This window comes from Notolepis coatsorum, assembly GCF_963971535.1.
Source record: "Notolepis coatsorum genome assembly, chromosome: 20".
Classification (NCBI taxonomy): Eukaryota; Metazoa; Chordata; class Actinopteri; order Aulopiformes; family Paralepididae; genus Notolepis; species Notolepis coatsorum.
In genome coordinates, this window is record NC_140184.1 from 63,021,673 (window position 1) to 63,040,144 (window position 18,472).

The following is an 18,472-nucleotide window of genomic DNA, read 5'->3' on the forward strand; positions in this document are numbered from 1 at the left end:
AGCAACTTGCAATGGGCCTAGTTTAGTAGTTTATCTGTATGTCATAAATGTTACGATGAATTGAAAATGGGGGACCCTGATGTAAACAAGACGAAAGTCTTTCTCTGGTCTGCATCTCTTAACAATTGTGTGTTGTCTGGATGTAACAGTATGTTGTGTATATCATAAATGTTAGGATGAATTGAAAATGGGGGACCCTGATGTAAACAAGACGAAAGTCTTTCTCTGTGTGTGTATTGAGCCGTACTGTATTGTACCCATTCTGCAATCTGTTAATAAAGTTTTCAATCAATCAAAAACCGGTACAGCAGAAATGTCAAGAAATAATCTCTGATACTCTTATCTACACAAGCTGATTTTTTCTTTTTTTAAGTTTTCATTGGATACAGCTCGTTCGGCCGGGGCTGGCGCCCTTTGGTTGCATGACTCACCCATGGAATTTACCCCAGTCGACTGGAGCCACCCAAGGCACTGCCACTGTTAAAGCAGCGGCCTAATAGAATACTACAGACTGGAACTGGATAAACTGTATTTTGAAATGGCTTCAAACATTTGAAGCACTCAAGGATTTCATCAGGACAACACAAAAAAAACATTGAAATGATAAAGTAAACAAATTTACTGGAAATTGGAAAAGGAAGAAAAACATATATACCCAGTACAAATTAATAAGAATTTAGTAATAATTGCAGCCCTGAGCACTAGAGGTAATGTGTGTATGAAGTGTCTCTCTAGTCTAAAGCATTAGAAACGCATTCATTGCTGGCCTTGTTTTCCAACTATGTTCATTATAAACCTGAGTAAAACAGATGACAAATGATTAAAAAAAAATAAAAGGCTTCTTTCATCAGCATTGCATTTTATCTCACAAATATCACATGACATACAATGAAACACATACATAAAAGGTGTGAATGTTACGCCATGCGCGGCTCAGTCCAACACACAACTCTGGAACGTGAAGTGGAATTGTTGGAACCCCAGTTTATTTCCTCTTAGCTTTGATGTCAGCAAACACAGGAAATAAACTTGGGTCCATTTAGAATGTTTCTGTTGTCAAGTTGAAAAAGTCTATATGTTGCAATATCTATAATTTAGATAATGTATATGACATGGTCGCATAAGCATAGACAGGCAGTGAATGAACACATGCTCACGTTAAGCACTAAATGGCTTCTCATTCACAGTAAATACTCTTGGCCTTCAATCACTGTATAGGAATTTGAATGAAGACACCAGAAAATAAAACACAAAACATAAACAAAGTGAGACTTTAAGAAAAGAATCACGCCACATTAAAATAATCCCTTTTATACCGAACACCCAAATACACCAAGATAGATAAGGCTCATTTGCCCCACAGCCACATCGCAGGGCAGTATCAAATCAACATAGTCATATCACATGGAGAAGTACATTCCCTTGATAAATATAATTTGCTCTTCAGAATTAACTGCTGAGAAGCTGGATCAGTGGTGGAATGTTTCCTGTGTTAGTAGAGAGACCCTTGTGGAGAAATGGAACCAGGGTTGAAATCAATTCCGTTTACAATGAGTCTGTTAGAAGCCAACGTTATGATCATCTTTCTTGTGCCTTTTTTATTATTATTATTATTATTATTATTATTATCATAATATAAATTCACTTTCTGACTAGACCAAGTCAAAATGGAACTGATCCCAACCAGATTATTATTATTTTTCACAATAAATATTATATAATTTAATAATATATATTAAATATATATATATGTCAATCACCATATTGTGATGAACAGATAGATAAGTAGGTCATCAAAAACAACACTGGCTTTGGAATGAGCATTTGAAAATGTGCATTAGGCATAAAAGAAAAAAATATTTGGTTCCTGTTGGTCGTCAGTTAAGGCCATGGGTAGGTAGGGAATTTATTTTATTTTTATTTTTTCCCACTATGGATAGGGAATTTCTTTATTTAATTAAAATGGACAACATGGATGCATGTACTCTGCCAGCATGTTTAATATCTATAATACTAAAGGTTTGACTAAGATTTTTATGAAACTTTATTGTAAAAAAAAAGAAAATGTTTTAAACTCATAGAATAAATTGGGTCGCACCTAAATCGGCAGGGTCGGTCAGCAACCGGAACCAACCCTTTTTTTAGGCCTTATGGACAGAGTCTGACAAGTTGCAGAACACATAACAGGAAAACAGAAAAATTATGTGGAGCTTTGTCGCACGCTTGATTCACACCAGGACATAAAAGCATGCGGGTTTCACACTAGGACAGAAAGCACGCTGGTTTCACACTAGGACAGAAAGCACGCTGGATTCACACCAGGACAGAAAGCACACTGGATTCACACCAGGACAGAAAGCACACTGGATTCACACCAGGACAGAAAGCACGCTGGATTCACACCAGGACAGAAAGCACACTGCCATGACCAGTAATTGCCAATGTTCAAGTGTTTTGTTGAATAACCGATTTGGATGTTCCAGGATGGATGTCTGGATGATGGTGAAGCTATAGAATGAAATCAGAGAACGAAAGGAAGGAAAGAGAATAGAAAGAGAAAATATAAGGGTGGGGGATTTGGGGGTTGTAGTCATGATAGAATCAGCATACCCAGCTATAAACAGTAGTCATTATTAGACACTGTCTTTGTACTATTGCACAGGAAATTAAATCACAGAGAAATGAGAACAATCTTCTCCAGAAAAAACAATATATAAAAGAAAATCAAAGACACACCTAAAACCAGAACGCTAAAAGTCTTCACATGTAATGGGAGGTTTTCTGTCTGTCAGAAAGATGGCAAGAAGTGGTTGATTCAGGAGTCTGTGAGATGCTCCTCCAAGCGCTAGGTCTCTTGCTGGCTAACCTAGTGCAACTGTGCTTTAGCAAGAAAGCTAATAGTTTATTGAGTCTTATTTTCTTAAAACAAGTGAAAAAGAACGGGTGAGATAATTTCACTTGTTCCAATATAAATAAGCTCTGCTCTATTCAAAGTTTTTCTTCTCAAAACAAACATCATCTTAAAACAGAAGGAGTCAGCTGCCAAATTTCAAGATACTGTCACTTGATTCCAGATTTCTTTTCAAACAAGTTCAGTTGGCCTGGAACAAGTGAAATACTCTCACTGCATTGGTAAAATGTTTTCACTAAGATTTTCTGCAGCGAACACATCTACATCTGCTGATGTTGCTTTAGAACTAATTTAAATCATTCAGCTGAACAGCCATAGAAGTCTGTTTTACGCTTTCAAATGTATTGTTGTTTTAACTATTCTTATATCAGAGGTGGCAGCAAGTCATAGTTTTGCAAGTCACAAGTAAATCTCAAGTCTTAACACTGTGGAGTAAGTCCCAAGTCAAGACAGGCAAGTCGAAAGACAAGTCTTAAACTTTGAGTTTCGAGTCTTAAACAAGTCCTTATTGATGCTTCACCAAATGTAATGTAATTTCTAAAATGTAAAACTATAGTAAGCTAATAGTTAGTACCACTGTTAGGGAAGATTTCAAAATACAGTGGGTTGTTCATATGGATCGTGAACACGGAAAAGACACATTCCACTTTAAGGCAGCACTTAACCGGAAATCTTCATGAAGTCAAGGTATCACAGAGTGAGTAATTGATGTACAAATAATAATTTGTAGTACTCCTTTTAAGGCAAGACTTAATCAAATGGGCAGCCATAGGCTCAGGTAAGCCCAGGATCAATAGGCTACGAGCAAATTATTTAGTTCTTAACAAAATTACTAATGTTAATGTGTTTTATCACACAAGATATAACCTAAATTGTAGGAGATCCATTGATTCCTGCAGACTTTTCTCTGCACTGTAAAGTTTATCAAGTGAAAGAAGAATGAGCATCTGTGGAAATTGATCAACGATGAATTTAACGCAAACTGTGGCAGGCGCCAATTACAGAGGGAATAAAATTAAGAGTTGATTCGCTGTACACTTTTTTATGGTAACATGTTTTTATCGTTTGGGCTTGGGGAGAATCTCAACTCATAAGGCTCAAGTTCAAGTGAAGTCATGAGTTATTGGTGTTAAAATCTCATTTGAGTTGCAAGTCTTTTTAACATTTAGTTGAGTCTGAAGTAATTAAATTCCAAGTCATGTGACTTGAGTCCACACCTCTGGTACTCATAGTTAAAACCAGTAGAGGTTGAGTACTTGATCCACACCTCTGGTATTCGTAGTTAAAGCAAGTAGAGGTTGAGTATTTGGTCCACACCTCTGGTATTCATAGTTAAAGCCAGTAGAGGTTGAGTATGGTCCACACCTCTGGTATTCATAGTTAAAGCCAGTAGAAGTTGAGTATTTGGTCCACACCTCTGGTATTCATAGTTAAAGCCAGTAGAGGTTGAGTACTTGATCCACACCTCTGGTATTCATAGTTAAAGACAGTAGAGGTTGGGTAATTGGTCCACACTTTTGGAATTCATAGTTAAAGACAGTAGAGGTTGAGTACTTTTGTTGTGATGTGACATTCATGCTCCCAGATCATTTGGAATTACTTTCGAACACGTGGGCTGTTTCAAAATGGACTATATCATTCTTCATCTGAAATGTCCAACTGTCCCACTCAGAAAGCAGTGGGAACTTTTGGGGCCTCTAATTTTATTTCAACAAAGCCACTATTTTTAGATGGTGGGACAAGCATGAATCACAACAGAGCAGACAGGAAATCAAGTTTACAATCCACCAATCACTGTGCAGATAAAATAGGTAATCCACCAATCACTGTGCAGATAAAATAGGTAATCCACCAATCACTGTGCAGATAGGATAGGTAATCCACTAATCACTGTGCAGATAGGATAGGTAATCCCACAGAAACCCAGCATCTGACAAATCAAATCTACATACCTCCCTATCCAATTCCTTCTTATCTCATTCTGACCTTCTGTCACTAACTCTCCTCAAGGCTAGTGTCAGCCTGGGACAAACACAGAAGGAGTCACTGAAATCACAGGAGTGAGGTGTTGTGGTACAACACAGACTTGGCAGAGGCATCAGCTGGAGTCCAGTCGGTGTCTTGGTCAACTTTTACGACATGGTAAGGACCTAAAGCATTGCAACAATAAGATCAACCAAGGCCTGTCCCATCAAAGGCAGCTAAATTTGTAAATTGAACCATCCTGCAGTGCAGGAAGAACACAAATATATATCTATAGTTTTAACTACCAATGTGGCCTTAAAAAATATTGACAAAGAGCAGTGAAGATGATCAAAGTGTGTGTCACAACCCACTGTCTTTGCTACCTGGCATGCACAGCCAATTTACAAAGACTTCGTTTAATAAAATGTGCCACTTCTGTTAAAACATGCACACCAAAAAGGACCACAGATCCAAACCTGAGTCACTTAACATAACTCTGTCCAAAAGATGACTTCCTGCTCGCAAAATTAATAGACTCCTCCTCCTGTACTCATCCCAGATATTAGCCGAACGATGGTTAGCCTTAACCTGATGCTAACCACGACCATTAGCAACATTAGCTGTGTTGAACTTGAGAGGCTCTCTTCTTCTCTTCTTTTTACTGTGTTATGTAACTTGTACTGCATGTTATTGTTTCTTGTTTGTGTATTTGTATTCGCTCTGGTGGCAAACCATGTTTCCCCTTGGGGATTAAGAATAAAAACCATACCATACCTTACCAACACACATAAATCTATCCAGTGTCCCCTAGCCACATTAGCTGCCTTGGGCTAGTGAGCAAACTTAACATTGAACGTTGCCCCTCCTAGATCTAACTTAACATCCCGTCTCCCCTCCTAGATCTGCAGCACCAGCCCAGCAGCTGATACGTTGTCCCCTCCCCCCGCCGTCTGGTACACCTCTGTGCACACCAGCACCGGTGCCACGCAGATCTGGTAGTCCTCCTCGTTCCAACAGCTGACGGGACGAGTCTCCTCCAGCGGGATGCGCTGGCTGCCCTCCTGCCGGCTGACAGAGAAGGAGTCGTCCATGATGAGGCGCGCCTTGCTGGGGTCGATGTCGGGGGAGCCGCAGACGTGGCGGTTGGCGGTGAGCGAGGCCTTGGCGGTGGCCGACATGGTGTTCTTCCACTGGGAGCCTCGCTCCACGATCATGGCCTGGAAGGCCAGCGTGTGGACGTGCAGCCGGGTCAGGGGTTTTCCCCTGGGGGAGTCGGCATCCCGGTAACGCTGGTTGACCAGGCGGTAGAGCTCCCTCATCTGGTCGAGGACGGTGGCGACGCGGGGGTTGGGATCCGACAGCACTGTGACGTTGGTGCCTTTCAGCAGGCTGAGGATGTTGGGAAGCTCCTGTTCATTCATCCCCAAAGAATCAGCCTGAGGATCAGAAACACACACATTTTAGATGCTTAATTTATGTCCACATAAATACAGAATACATTAACCCATTCAGTGCCAACCACGAGTATAGTCGGGTTAACTCGCCATGCGTTGCGTGCCAATCACTCAGGTTTTGGTCGTTTTTGCTTTTATTCGATTTTCCTATACTAGAGACCCATGCGCCACTCGCTGGCTCATTTTTGGGTCATTAGAGATGTAATTCCGATCGAATCCACTAGGTGGCAGTCTCTCCCTATATTTGTAACACATGTGTAACACAGCTGGCCTACCTGATGCATTGGACATAATGAATAGAGCTCTGCTAGGATTGGTCAATACTAAAGGTCAAACCTTGCCCAATGGGTATTTAAACGGTTCACAGACAGTGAACTCTGAGAGTGTTGGTGTTGCAAGTTTGAGTTTATTGAGAGAGATTATTGAGAGATTACCTTGAGCATTGAGATATAGGCCTATAGCATTGAAAGATAGTATTTTATTAGTAGTAGTAGTATTATTTGTTTTATTTGTAATATTTGTAGTATTTATTTGTAGTAGTAGGTAGTAGTAGTCGCAATACTTTAGAAGTACAGTACTTTAGAAGTACTTAGTCGTGCTAATTCGTAGTACTAGTCAGTAGTAGTTATTTATAGTCTTTTTTATAGTCGTTTATAGTTGAGAGTAGGTCTTCTTCATTTGATCAATTCGATCATGAAGAGGAAATGCAAGACAAAGTCGGGAGCGGACGATAGGTATCGCCAAACAAGGCTTCCCTTCGTTGCTGCTACGACTTCCAACACCGAACCGGGTGCCGAGCCAGCTGTGGCAGGCCCCAGCCGCTGGGCCTAGCACGTCTGCTAGGAGCGCGTCGCCCTGCCGAAGCGCGCTGTTCAGGCCGATTATTTCCCCGGCACATTCGACGAGTCCGACGGTCCGTCCGACATGGACATGGAGGAGGACTGGGTTCCGAGTCCAGGTAAAGATACCTATCAATTCAATCATAAATCATAAATTAGCACATGTGTGTGTTGTAAATGTTTGTAGATTGTGCATGTGCGTTCAAGCTAGCCTGTGTGCGCGCCGCGGTACAGCGATGTATGCTGAGTGTTTGAGCTACTGTCTATATTGGATATTAGTATTGCATACTGTCAAATACGTTAGTTCGCCAACTAAGTAACGTTATTCTTCCATTTATTATAGTTTATCATGCATCGGAAGGTGGTGTCTGGCCTGGCAATCGCAGGGGTCATGATCAAGGTAATGCAAATGTCCAGTAATTGTGTAAACTAAAGCCGATATGTAAATATGTTCTAATGTACAACATCAAGGACACAGTCGTTGCGGCGATATGTTTTCAGAGCAGATGAGCATGCATGCCTAAATTCATGCACTTATCTAACTAATATATCTATATATAAAATGTCATTTGTTTTCTTTGTATTTTGCTATTTGGGCTATGCTTTTACCAACGCGTTCGTGTTTCCGGGTTCCCGTTTTGCGCTCTGATTGGCCACTGACCTACGCTAGTACGCCCCCCTCGTAAGTAGAGAGTCGGCACTGCACTCAACCGATTCATTCAACAGGAAGCGATTTGCGAGTACAATACACCATCACGCCAGAGTGGATAAAGAAATGCTCCAGAAATGAATATGCGTAGTGAAAGGCTTAACGAGTCAGCGCGAGAGCGCACACAAAAGCACACACGCATGATATCTGATTTATTAATGCCAAATAATGGACGGCGACCGCAATTGGCACTTGAAAAGTGTAAATGATGGATTAGTCAGTAACAATTCATGACAGCTTGTATAGCTCAACTGGTTAGTGCCCTGCCTGTGGACCATATGGTCCCTGGTTCGAATCTCTTGCTTACTTTTATTTTTTTCTCGTAACGTTAAATAATCTATCCACTCTGGTGTCCCAAAAAGGACAATAACACCACCTTATGCATACTGCACCTTATGTGAATACTGTGAATACTGTATATTTCAGTTGGTTAGATAGTCAATTCTATTGACTTATTTGTTTACACTGCTTGTGTTGTTTTCACTACCTGTGTACCCCCCCCCCCCCATGCTGCTATGATGCCTGAATTACCCCAAGGGGATCAATAAAGGAATATCTTATCTTATCAACCAGAGTGGATAAATTAATTAACATTACAGAAAAAAAAGAAGTATCCAAGAGATTCGAACCGGGGACCATATGGTCCACAGGCAGGGGACTAAACAGTTGAGCTATACAAGCTGTCATGAATTGTTATTATAAAATACAATATTATAAAATCCTGTCAGGAAGCGTGCCTCAAAGCATTTACCGGCATTTCTAAGCACTTTAAACTTACCAGAACTTTAGCGCACATAAAGTCACGCGGAAACAGCTGTTCCTGGAGGCAGTACTGTGATACGCATTTGCATTTCAGCATCCTGCTACGCTCATAGCGAGGGGGGCGTACTAGCGTAGGTCAGTGGCCAATCAGAGCGCAAAACGGGAACCCGGAAACACGAACACGTTGGTAAAAGCATAGACGCATTTGGGCCCGATCCTTTGATCCTCTGCGCCCAATGTAACTTGTTAGGGGGGAGGTGTGGTCCTTTGATCACGATAAAAGGCTGACCTAGCACTGACCTGTCTTACCGTGTGTGTGTGTATATAGGGGAGATGAGCGTCTTGACACTACAGTTTAGCATTATGCATTTCATTGTATATAGCATGCATTGCATCTTGTCGTAGAGTTATTTTCTTTGACAAAATAAGTTATCGGTTTGATGTGGCAGGAGCTAATCACTGTCTATCTAATCACTATCTCTCTCCCTTCCTCTCTCTCTCTCTCTTGACACTACAGTTTAGCATTATGCATTTCATTGTATATAGCATGCATTGCATCTTGTCGTAGTTATTTTCTTTGACAAAATAGGTCATCTGTTTGAAGTGGCAGGAACTCATCACTGTCTATCTAATCTCTCTCTCTCTCTCTCTCTCTCTCTCTCACATTCAGTTTGTGCATTCGAATATATTTACAGTAAATATATATATTGCATATTAGTGACAATAAAGCTGACTGTGACTGTTTTATTGCAGCCTCGGACACAGAGTCCGCTCAGTCCGACGAGCATGTGGCCGTGGAGTCTGACATGGAGTCTGATGAGGATGTGGGTGCCAGAGCCGCTGCAAGGCCCATCACTCCGCCCATTTTATATTTGATATTTTTATTCGTTTTTTTAGACATTACAGTAGACAATACGAACGTGACATACATACACTTATCGACAAAACAAACAAAAGACATAAACAAAAACAAAAAGAAACCAGATCAACACCAAAAAATTTGTGGAAAGAAATATATATAATAATAATATATATAATATATAATAATAATATACATAACATATTATCTAATAATAATATATATATATATCATTATATATATGTGACGGTGCGGCTCCGTCACTGACTTTGCGGGCAGTGCGCATACTGTACATACACACACACTCATTGTCTGTCTTTCCATATACCATAACCGTATAATGTAATGTGGTGCGTTTCATGTGGACAGCGCACATGGGAACGCACACACGCCATATGCCGCGGAGCAACACACACACACACACACACACACACCAAACATTCCCTCTTGTCAGCTTTCGTAGGATGTCCGAATGCGCACAATCATTTCATTCCGTTTCCGTTGTTATAGCAGAATGACGTTCATACAGCAAGACATTCATTCATCACATCACATTTATTACTCACAGTCATGATGCATTCGCTTCGCTCTGCACTCCTAGGTTGACGTGTTGGCCAAGCAGAAGCACACATATCCGCCAGGTTAAATGGGAGGGGTTGACGCAAGGTAATCGTCACGTGAGCGATATGATTGTATTGTACTGTTTACTTGGTTATCTGTAATTTAAAACAGTTGGAAGTTATGTGAGATAGTGGAGGATATATATTTTGTGTGTAGGAATTGGTTTAATGTGTTAAAAAGAATAATAATATGTACATCCTGTTTAAAGCCTAGTGGGAGGGGCTATTGGATACAAGAGAGCTGCTTTGGCCCAGGGACGTCAGTCTTGAATGGACTGAGTTACAGTGAAGGTAACCAGGATCCCTAGTAAAACGTGTTGGTATTGCTTGTAGTGGAAGTAGTAGTGTATATTGTGTATTTAGACTTTGTGTAGTGTTAAGTATTAAGTATATTTTGTTTTGTTTATTTGTTTTCTCTTTTTCCACTTTTGTTAGATATAGTAAGTATAGGGTATTTTGGTTTACGTTACTTTCACTTTTCACATTTTTTTGTAAAACTATATCACCTCTGCACTTTTGGGAGGCGGGAAATAAACACCCACCAACGAGATCTTTCGACTACGCCTGTTTATGAGAGAATCAAAGGAGTTCGGGAGAGGACCCCGTCACAATATAATAATAATAATAATAATAATAATAATAATAATAATAATAATAATAATAATAATAATAATAATAATAATAATAATAATAATAATAAGATAATTTTTTTTAATAAATAAAATAAAAAATATATGTATATATATAAGATATATATATATATATATATATATATATATATATATATATATATATATATATATATATGAATAAAAGAAAAGATAAAAAATAAAAAGTTCTCAAGAGTATTTCGTGTTACAGAGTCATTCCTATACAGTGTCCTTGTTTCAGGAGGTAAGAGACGTAGTCAACCGTTCCACATACAAGATAAAGAGTTGCCACACCACATCAAATTTCCCACTTGATCCCCATAAAGTATATTTAATCTTTTCAACTTTTAAATGGTACATTACATCGCAAATCCATCTGCCAAATGAGGGAGGGTGTTCATCTTTCCAGTTCATAAGAATGAGACGTCTTGCTAGAAGGGAGGAGTAAGCGACTCCGCCCATTTTAGGTGAGAACACAACCAAATTGTGTTTACTGTTTGTAGATATGGTGTGTAACCATCCTACATTGTATGTAGGATATAACTGTAAATGCATTAGGTGACAAAGCTGACCGTGCCTTTTGTTATTGCAGAGCCAGATTCCGAGTCAGAGGAGTCAGATGTGACGGTGGACAATCGCCTTCTAGGCAGAAGGGTAAGTTAGGCCTCACTCTCTCACACTGACTCATTCACTCACACACGTTTCTAACTATGTATTATAGGAATGTGTGTCTACAAAATATTTGCATAATTTACAGGTCGAGGTCGGGATGGGGAAGAGGCCGGAGAAGCAGGTCAGCTCCTAGTGGGAGCCAGGAGAGCTGGCACCGCGACAATTGGGTACCAACCAAGATCGATTTCGAAGCCACACCAGGAACACTGCAGGATGCGGCCACAATCAGATCAGACCGCCCGTTGACTTCTTGGGTGTGTTTCTCACAGAAGAGTTCCTTGGTCAGATCGCACATCAAACCAACCTGTACGCCGAACAGACCATTGCCCTCATCGATCCCGGCCGGGTGAGTAGAAGGCTACGTGTGTGGAAGCCCGTCACTGTTGAGGAGCTACGGAGGTTCTTTGGACTATTATTCCTGACGGGGGTTCGATCGGAAGCCAGCAATGTATGTGTATTGGTCGACTGATCCCATTTTCTTTGCGCCCCATTTCTCTAAGACAATGCCCCGCAACTAGGGGTGGAACGGTTCACAAAATCAACGGTTCGGTTCGTATCACAGTTTTCGGTTCGGTTCGATATACGTTGTTTTTTTTATAATAAAAAAAATGTAACACTCAAAAATCTAAACATGCTTCTCATTTATATATATATATATATATATATATATATATATATATATATATATATATATATATATATATAAAAGGTTTACAGTGTTACAGTGTTTACAGCAGCGTTTCCGTTAGCCGGTAATTACCGGTATTTGACCGGCAAAATCTGTTGAAGTCCGACATATTTAATCTCTCCGGTCTTAATGTCCGGTGAAAATAATTCCCTGAGTCTAAGCACAATTTGATTATTTGAATTGTATTAAAATAGGCTCAAATTAAATAGCCTATGCGATGAACGAAACAATCATTACATTTGTTTCATCGTTGCTTCTAATAATGACAACGACGTTGTCAGCCAGGCACGCAGGAACTATAAAACGGCAGGGGGTGCTGGGGGGTCGCCAGATGAAAAAATAAATAATTTTTTTTTTTGGTCAGGCCACTGAACTTAGAAGCAGGCCAGGCCAGTGTTTCTATTTGCACCAGCGCAATAGTTAGATAACCTAGGTGGGGAACAACCAGGAGATCACTGCAACTCACACAAGTTGGAGAACTATCTCTCTCGCTCTCTCTTGCTCTCACACACACACACAAGGGAGCCGCATGTGATTGGTGGAGGCGGGATCCTTACGAAAAACTGCTAATCATTGACACATGCTAGCCTGTAATAATCCCCCCCAGAAAAATGTACTTTGCATTTGATATATTGCAAATATATGCCATCACACACACTGGCATTTAAAGGGTTAGAATTATAAAATGAATATGTGGTGTTATGATCAGGGCTGAAGTTGAATAAAATATTGTATTTATCAATTACAAAAAACTGAAAATCCATAAAAATCTGTGTTGTTGCTAATCATACATATGCTAGCCTGTTTTTTAACAATAAGTTGTGATGCCATCACAAACACTGGCATTTAAAGGGTACAAATAAAAAAAATGCCTGCACCAGAATGCAGGAAATTAAGTCTTTGTAACAAAAAAAATCCTGGTGGGGGACCCCCAGACCCCCTGCTTAAAAAGTGGCCTGACTGGGGCTATATTTCCTGGCCTGAATGATTTCCCCAGTCCGGCCCTGGTTAAAAGCCTCCAATGCTTATTAGTGTGTGTGCGTTTGAACGTTTGCATGTTTCAACCATACATTTCCATTTAAAATAATTTTTTTTTACCTCCTATAATAGTGGGGGTCGCGGCTCTCTGACACCGTTTTTTTTGGGTCGCGGCCTGAAAAATTTGGGAACCCCTGGTCTAGCCTGTACCCCCCAGACATGTTGCTGGCCCCGTCAAAACAGTATCCTATCAGCCTCTCCATGGGCAGGTCGAGGCGTAAAAGTATTTTATACACAAAAACAGCGTCTCGGCTGTTGTGTCTAGGCCGGGCATTGTAAAAACCCCAAAAGAAGTTCTGAGCTTCCAAGTTGTCATCGGCTAACTGTATATTACACGAGAATTGTTCTTTTCCAGTGAGTGACATCAGTGGTTCCGTCAGCGCTCAAGCCAAAGATTGGGCTTTTGGATGCTTTGCCTCTAATTTGTCGCTGAATATCATGGGCAAGCAGCTGTAAGATTTCGTTTTGGATGTTGTTGGACATCCAGTTGTCTCTCTTTTGGAGCCAATTCTTCAACTCGGGATCAGACTTGGTGCGCACTCTTTCCATCATGAGCTGCCATAACACCCCATCCCTATTTGCATCACCCCTCAGTGGAAGCCCCTGGCGCCCGAGGGGGGGTATAGGGGAACAGACTCCGTTAACTCTTCAATACCTGATGCTGAGGCTGAACCTGTCGTCTCTGTCTCTCTCTGACGTTTATCAGATTTAGTGGGACTGTCACTGGGACCGGCGGGACGTTTCGAAAATAAATCTGATATTTTTCTTTTCTGCGAGTGAGACATTCTGTGCTAGCAAAGTCTGACTACTAGCTCAAATCGACTGACTGCGCAAGCACTGTATCACAGTAGCTCAGTGGTTCGTGGCGCGTGGGAAGGGCGGGAGACAGGAGGTGAATACAATTAGTTGTTTCACCTGTCATTCAATCAGTCTGTGACAGTCTGTCATCACTCGAAAATCTACTCGGTTTTACACGTATGATTGTGTACATACAGTAGTGTAATGAATGAATGAAAACTTTATTTAACAGATTGGAGAATGGCTACAATACAGTACGGCTCAATACACACAATATTAAAATGGTGACGTGCTTTGAGCAGGATAAACTTATAATATACAGTGTTACAGTTATACAGTTACAGTATATACAAATATATAAATACTACAATAAAAAAAAAAAAAAATTGCAATAATTGAGAGGGGGTGCTGCAGCACCCCCTGCACCCCCCCTTCCCGCGTCCCTGCTGTCAGCGAGAGCTTAGTGCTGGGTGTGCAAACTTTTGTGAAGCTGCAGAGCCGGAGCAGCAGCAGCACAATGCAGTACTCCAGCAGTACTCCAATTCAGCCATTTTCAATTCAATGTTGGGTGGGGGGCGCTGCTGTGCGGTCCCCAGAAAAGAGCCAATAACAGCTGAATCTGCTGCTCTGCATCGACATACTCTCGCAAATAAGTCATTGGGAGGTGGAGAGAGAGAGAGTCGTCACGCAAACCCACGATAATGTTGCCGTCTCTCTCTGTCAAATTTCTCAGTTCTTCGCTTGATATAATTAATACAAATGTCCAATATAACGGAATTCGTTAGCTCATAAAAATGTGATTATAACAGACTGTTGTTTATTAATGTCGGGCGACTGCCCACAGACACCTATTTGATTTAAAGTCGGCAGCAGCACGAGTCTCGGGACTTATTTTATTTGGAATATAATGACTTTATACGCAAAAGTAGCCTAGTTTTAAGTAAAAATATTATAAATCTACATGCCTTGATGATGTCATTCTTTTGTTTTGTTGTCATTCTTTTGCCTATCAATTGTTTTTAAGCTCAATAAACTCTGACCGGAATTTCTCTCATTTGATCGGTAGATTGAAATCTACCGGACACTGAGGCCAGCAACAATTTTTTCTAACGGAAACCCTGGTTTACAGCCTTAAATAATGTTTGGCACACAAAAACCGAACTGACTGAAAAATATAGGCTACATTTGTCAAAGTATTAACTTCGTGCAAACAAACAATATGCTCAGCCAGCACTAGACTTTCCTTTCTTTAATATAAACACAAAAAAACAATGTCAACAATGTTTAAGTTCCCTGATTGTCAGTTCTTAATGGAAAGATTTGTTTTCCGCTTGAAATTAAAGTGCAGTATTTGAAATACAATGAAAGGAATATGGCTGGATTTCTTATCAAAGGGAAAAGTGTCACTGTTATTTAAAATAAATAAATAAACAAATTAGAAGGCCATCAATATAAATTGCAGCATCAAACTAACACACACACACACTGTACTGTTTCAAAACAACACTGCTCTGTTCATTCTATTTTTAAAATACGTACATTATCTGTCTACATTTATTTAGATTAAAATTATTTAAATATTGAGTGCAACTGTGGTGGATTAATGTAATTCGGTGAGTTGGAACTATCTATGGGTTGGGGGACTGCACAGACATTTTAGCGTCACAGACCTTCTCGACTCTTAACGTTACCGGAGTTGAGAACATGCAGCGGAAAAGCGACAATAGTCCCGGTTGGAGTTAGTAAACACAGTTGTATGTTAGCCTTCTTGGATGTTGAATAAACGCCTATCATTGTCTTTAAACACCCCGCCTCTCAGACTCGCATTTTCTCCTCTGCTAGCTAGTAGCTACGATAACATTTCATTGGCTGTATTAGCTGGCGGGCTACCATAGTTAAAACGTGCGCTGTGTTGTACAAACTGCTAACGTTATGGCAAGATGTGTGTAGGCTAGGGCTGACCTTCGAAGCTTTTTTTGGCAATCAAAGCTTCGGGGCCGAGCTTCGATTTTAATTCGAAGCTTCGAAAAATTAAAAATTAAAATTGTATTTATTATTATTATTATTATTATTATTATTTTGTATCTTATGTTGTGAGACTTGTACAGCACTTTGGTAAACTGTTGTTTTTAAATGTGCTCTATAAATAAAGTGGATTGGATTAAGTAGCCCCTTTCGTGACTGTGACGCAGCCAACAAGGTTTCACTCGGCTGTGTGATTTAATTCAAGGTGGATCGCTGTTGTCGTTTGAACAACTTCAGATTTCATGGGAACTACCAATCCCCCAAATCAAGAATGTTTAAGATGAATGAATGAAGTAAGATTTAGATTATTTGAAATATGGCCCGTGTAGACTAAACTACCGTAATTCCTCTAATAGTAACCCCGGCTTGTATTTGTTTCAACTGTAGCGGGTACCAGGCTTGTATTAGGAGGAGGCCTGTATAAGAGGGAGGCCTATATTTCAAATTTTCAAACGGATCATAATGAATAAATCAACATTTTGGGTCAGTTTGAACCCAGTAAAATGTACTGGGTTCATTTATTGAAACCAAGTACTGTATGAAATAGTAAACAGTGCAATTACACGTGGTCACTGGTCATTTCAACGTTTTCAAAGTGAAATCAAGTAACTAGCTCAGTATGCAGCTCAGTATATTAGTAACCCGGCTTGTATTAGGAGGCCGGCTTATAATTGCTTAGCTCAAGAGCGCACCCGGCCATTAATAGAGACCCGGCTTGTATTTGAGACCCGGTTACTATTAGAGGAATTACGGTATGCACAGAATTATGTCAGTCTACAAGGTCCGGATTCTACATGGTCCGGCAATGTAGACCTTGTAGACTCCACTACAGACCAATTATCAGTGAATGTTTTTAAGAAGGGCTACTTCCACAAAAAAACAAAGAACTCACCAAAACATCTCAGTAGCACCTTATCTAAATGTTCTATTTCATATATGGAGATTCATATTTATTTATGTATTGCATGCATTTCTACATTTTATTTCCTATTTTGTTTATTCATCCCAGTATCTTTCTTTCTTATGTGTGGAATTCTACAAGGCATGTAGGTGTATATGTGTTTGAGGATGATATCCTTCAAACAGGCAATAGTGATGATATAATTTGGGCAGTGCTGAGCTGGCTTACTTTCCTCCAGTGTATTTGTCCCCCGGCCCACCCAATGGCCCCATGCGCGCACACACACACAAATCGAAGTAAATTTTTTTTATTATTTTTTTTTTTTACACTTTGATTTTTTTGTTTTGTTCGAAGCTTGTGCCATCGAACGAAGCTTCGAAGCTTCGAAGTATTTAAGACAGCCCTAGTGTAGGCCTATGTAATGTTAATGGCTATGTTTTTAAAGTCGTAATGAAGATTGATTTATATTGCGCTTGCCATTTCCACAAACTGACTAGCACCTGCAGTGCTGCTGCTGCAGCCAGCGCTTACCTCTCCCGGCTCCGTGCCAAATTAAGTTTTAAAATTTTTTATTTGCGCATCCCCTGAACCGAACAATACACAAACGCCCCGAACCGTGGAGGTCGTGCCGAACGGTGTACGGTTCGAATGCGTATCGTTCCACCCCTACCCGCAACAGGTTTCAGATAATTTGGAGGTTCATGCACTTCAACGACAACCAGGAGATTGATGCCAGTGACAAACTGTACAAAGTACGCCCCGTCCTAGACCACCTCTTGTCGCGCTTCCAGGAGCTGTTTCAACCGAACCAAAAACGTCAGTATAGACGAGGGAATGCTGGCCTGGCGTGGACGCTTAGCCTTCAGGGTTTACAACCCCCAGAAGCCGACCAAATATGGCATCAAGTCATACATCCTATGTGACTCGGGCACTGGTTACTGGTTTAGTAGCCTCACACATGTGGGCGGAAAGGTCAGAGAGAGAGGGAAGCCGTGCTGAAACCGGCATGTGTGGTGGCCTATAATATGTGTATGAACGATGTTGACAAGTTGGATCAGCATATAGCATACTGCTCCCGACTACTGTCAGCGACTTCGGGTTATTGAGAAGCGCTATATAAATTAAATGAATTATTTTTTTTATTATTTACCCCTGTATTTGCAAGACTGCAAAGTGGACCAAGAAGTTTGTAGTCTATTTGATTCAAATCTGCATGTCCAATGCCTTTGTTCTGTACAGAGCCAGACACCCAGCAAAACAGCACAGGACACTCCTACAGTTTGTGAGCAGTGTGATAAGAGACTCAACATCGGGGGGTGAGGCGGCAGTGCCAGTGGCAGTGGCAGGTGACGTGGCAGGTGAAGTGGCAGGTGAGGTGGCAGGTGAGGCGGCGGCGGGTGGTGAGGAGGTGGGGGCGAGGAGGTGGGGGGTGGCAGGCAGCGTGATCCCAGGGCCCCAAGGGGAGATCCGCAGAGCAGGTTGGGGGGCACCATAGCAACACATACTACGAGGAAGTACGCATCCACCGAAAAGAAGAAGCAGCCAACGAGAGAATGTCGGGTCTGTAAGAAGAAAGGCTCC

The 18,472-nt window shown here is 40.8% G+C and overlaps 1 protein-coding gene across 2 annotated transcripts in view; it reads right to left on the reverse strand.

The window, feature by feature from the left end:
• Nucleotides 1–629: 629 nt before the first annotated feature.
• The window catches only part of adpgk2 (ADP-dependent glucokinase 2), an 82,412-nt gene continuing 64,569 nt past the window's right edge, over nt 630–18,472 (reverse strand). Inside the window, exons 7-8 of one of the 2 annotated variants that reach the window (XR_014620824.1) lie at nt 4,277–6,312; nt 630–4,228 (exon numbers count right to left, since the gene is read on the reverse strand). Coding sequence is in view for 1 of the 2 variants with exons in the window: in XM_084337262.1 (XP_084193388.1) it covers nt 5,773–6,312 (540 nt within the window). In the remaining variant the exon portion in view is untranslated. Of the gene's footprint in view, nt 6,313–18,472 lie in introns of both variants that reach the window. The other variant, XM_084337262.1, reaches the window with a different exon arrangement.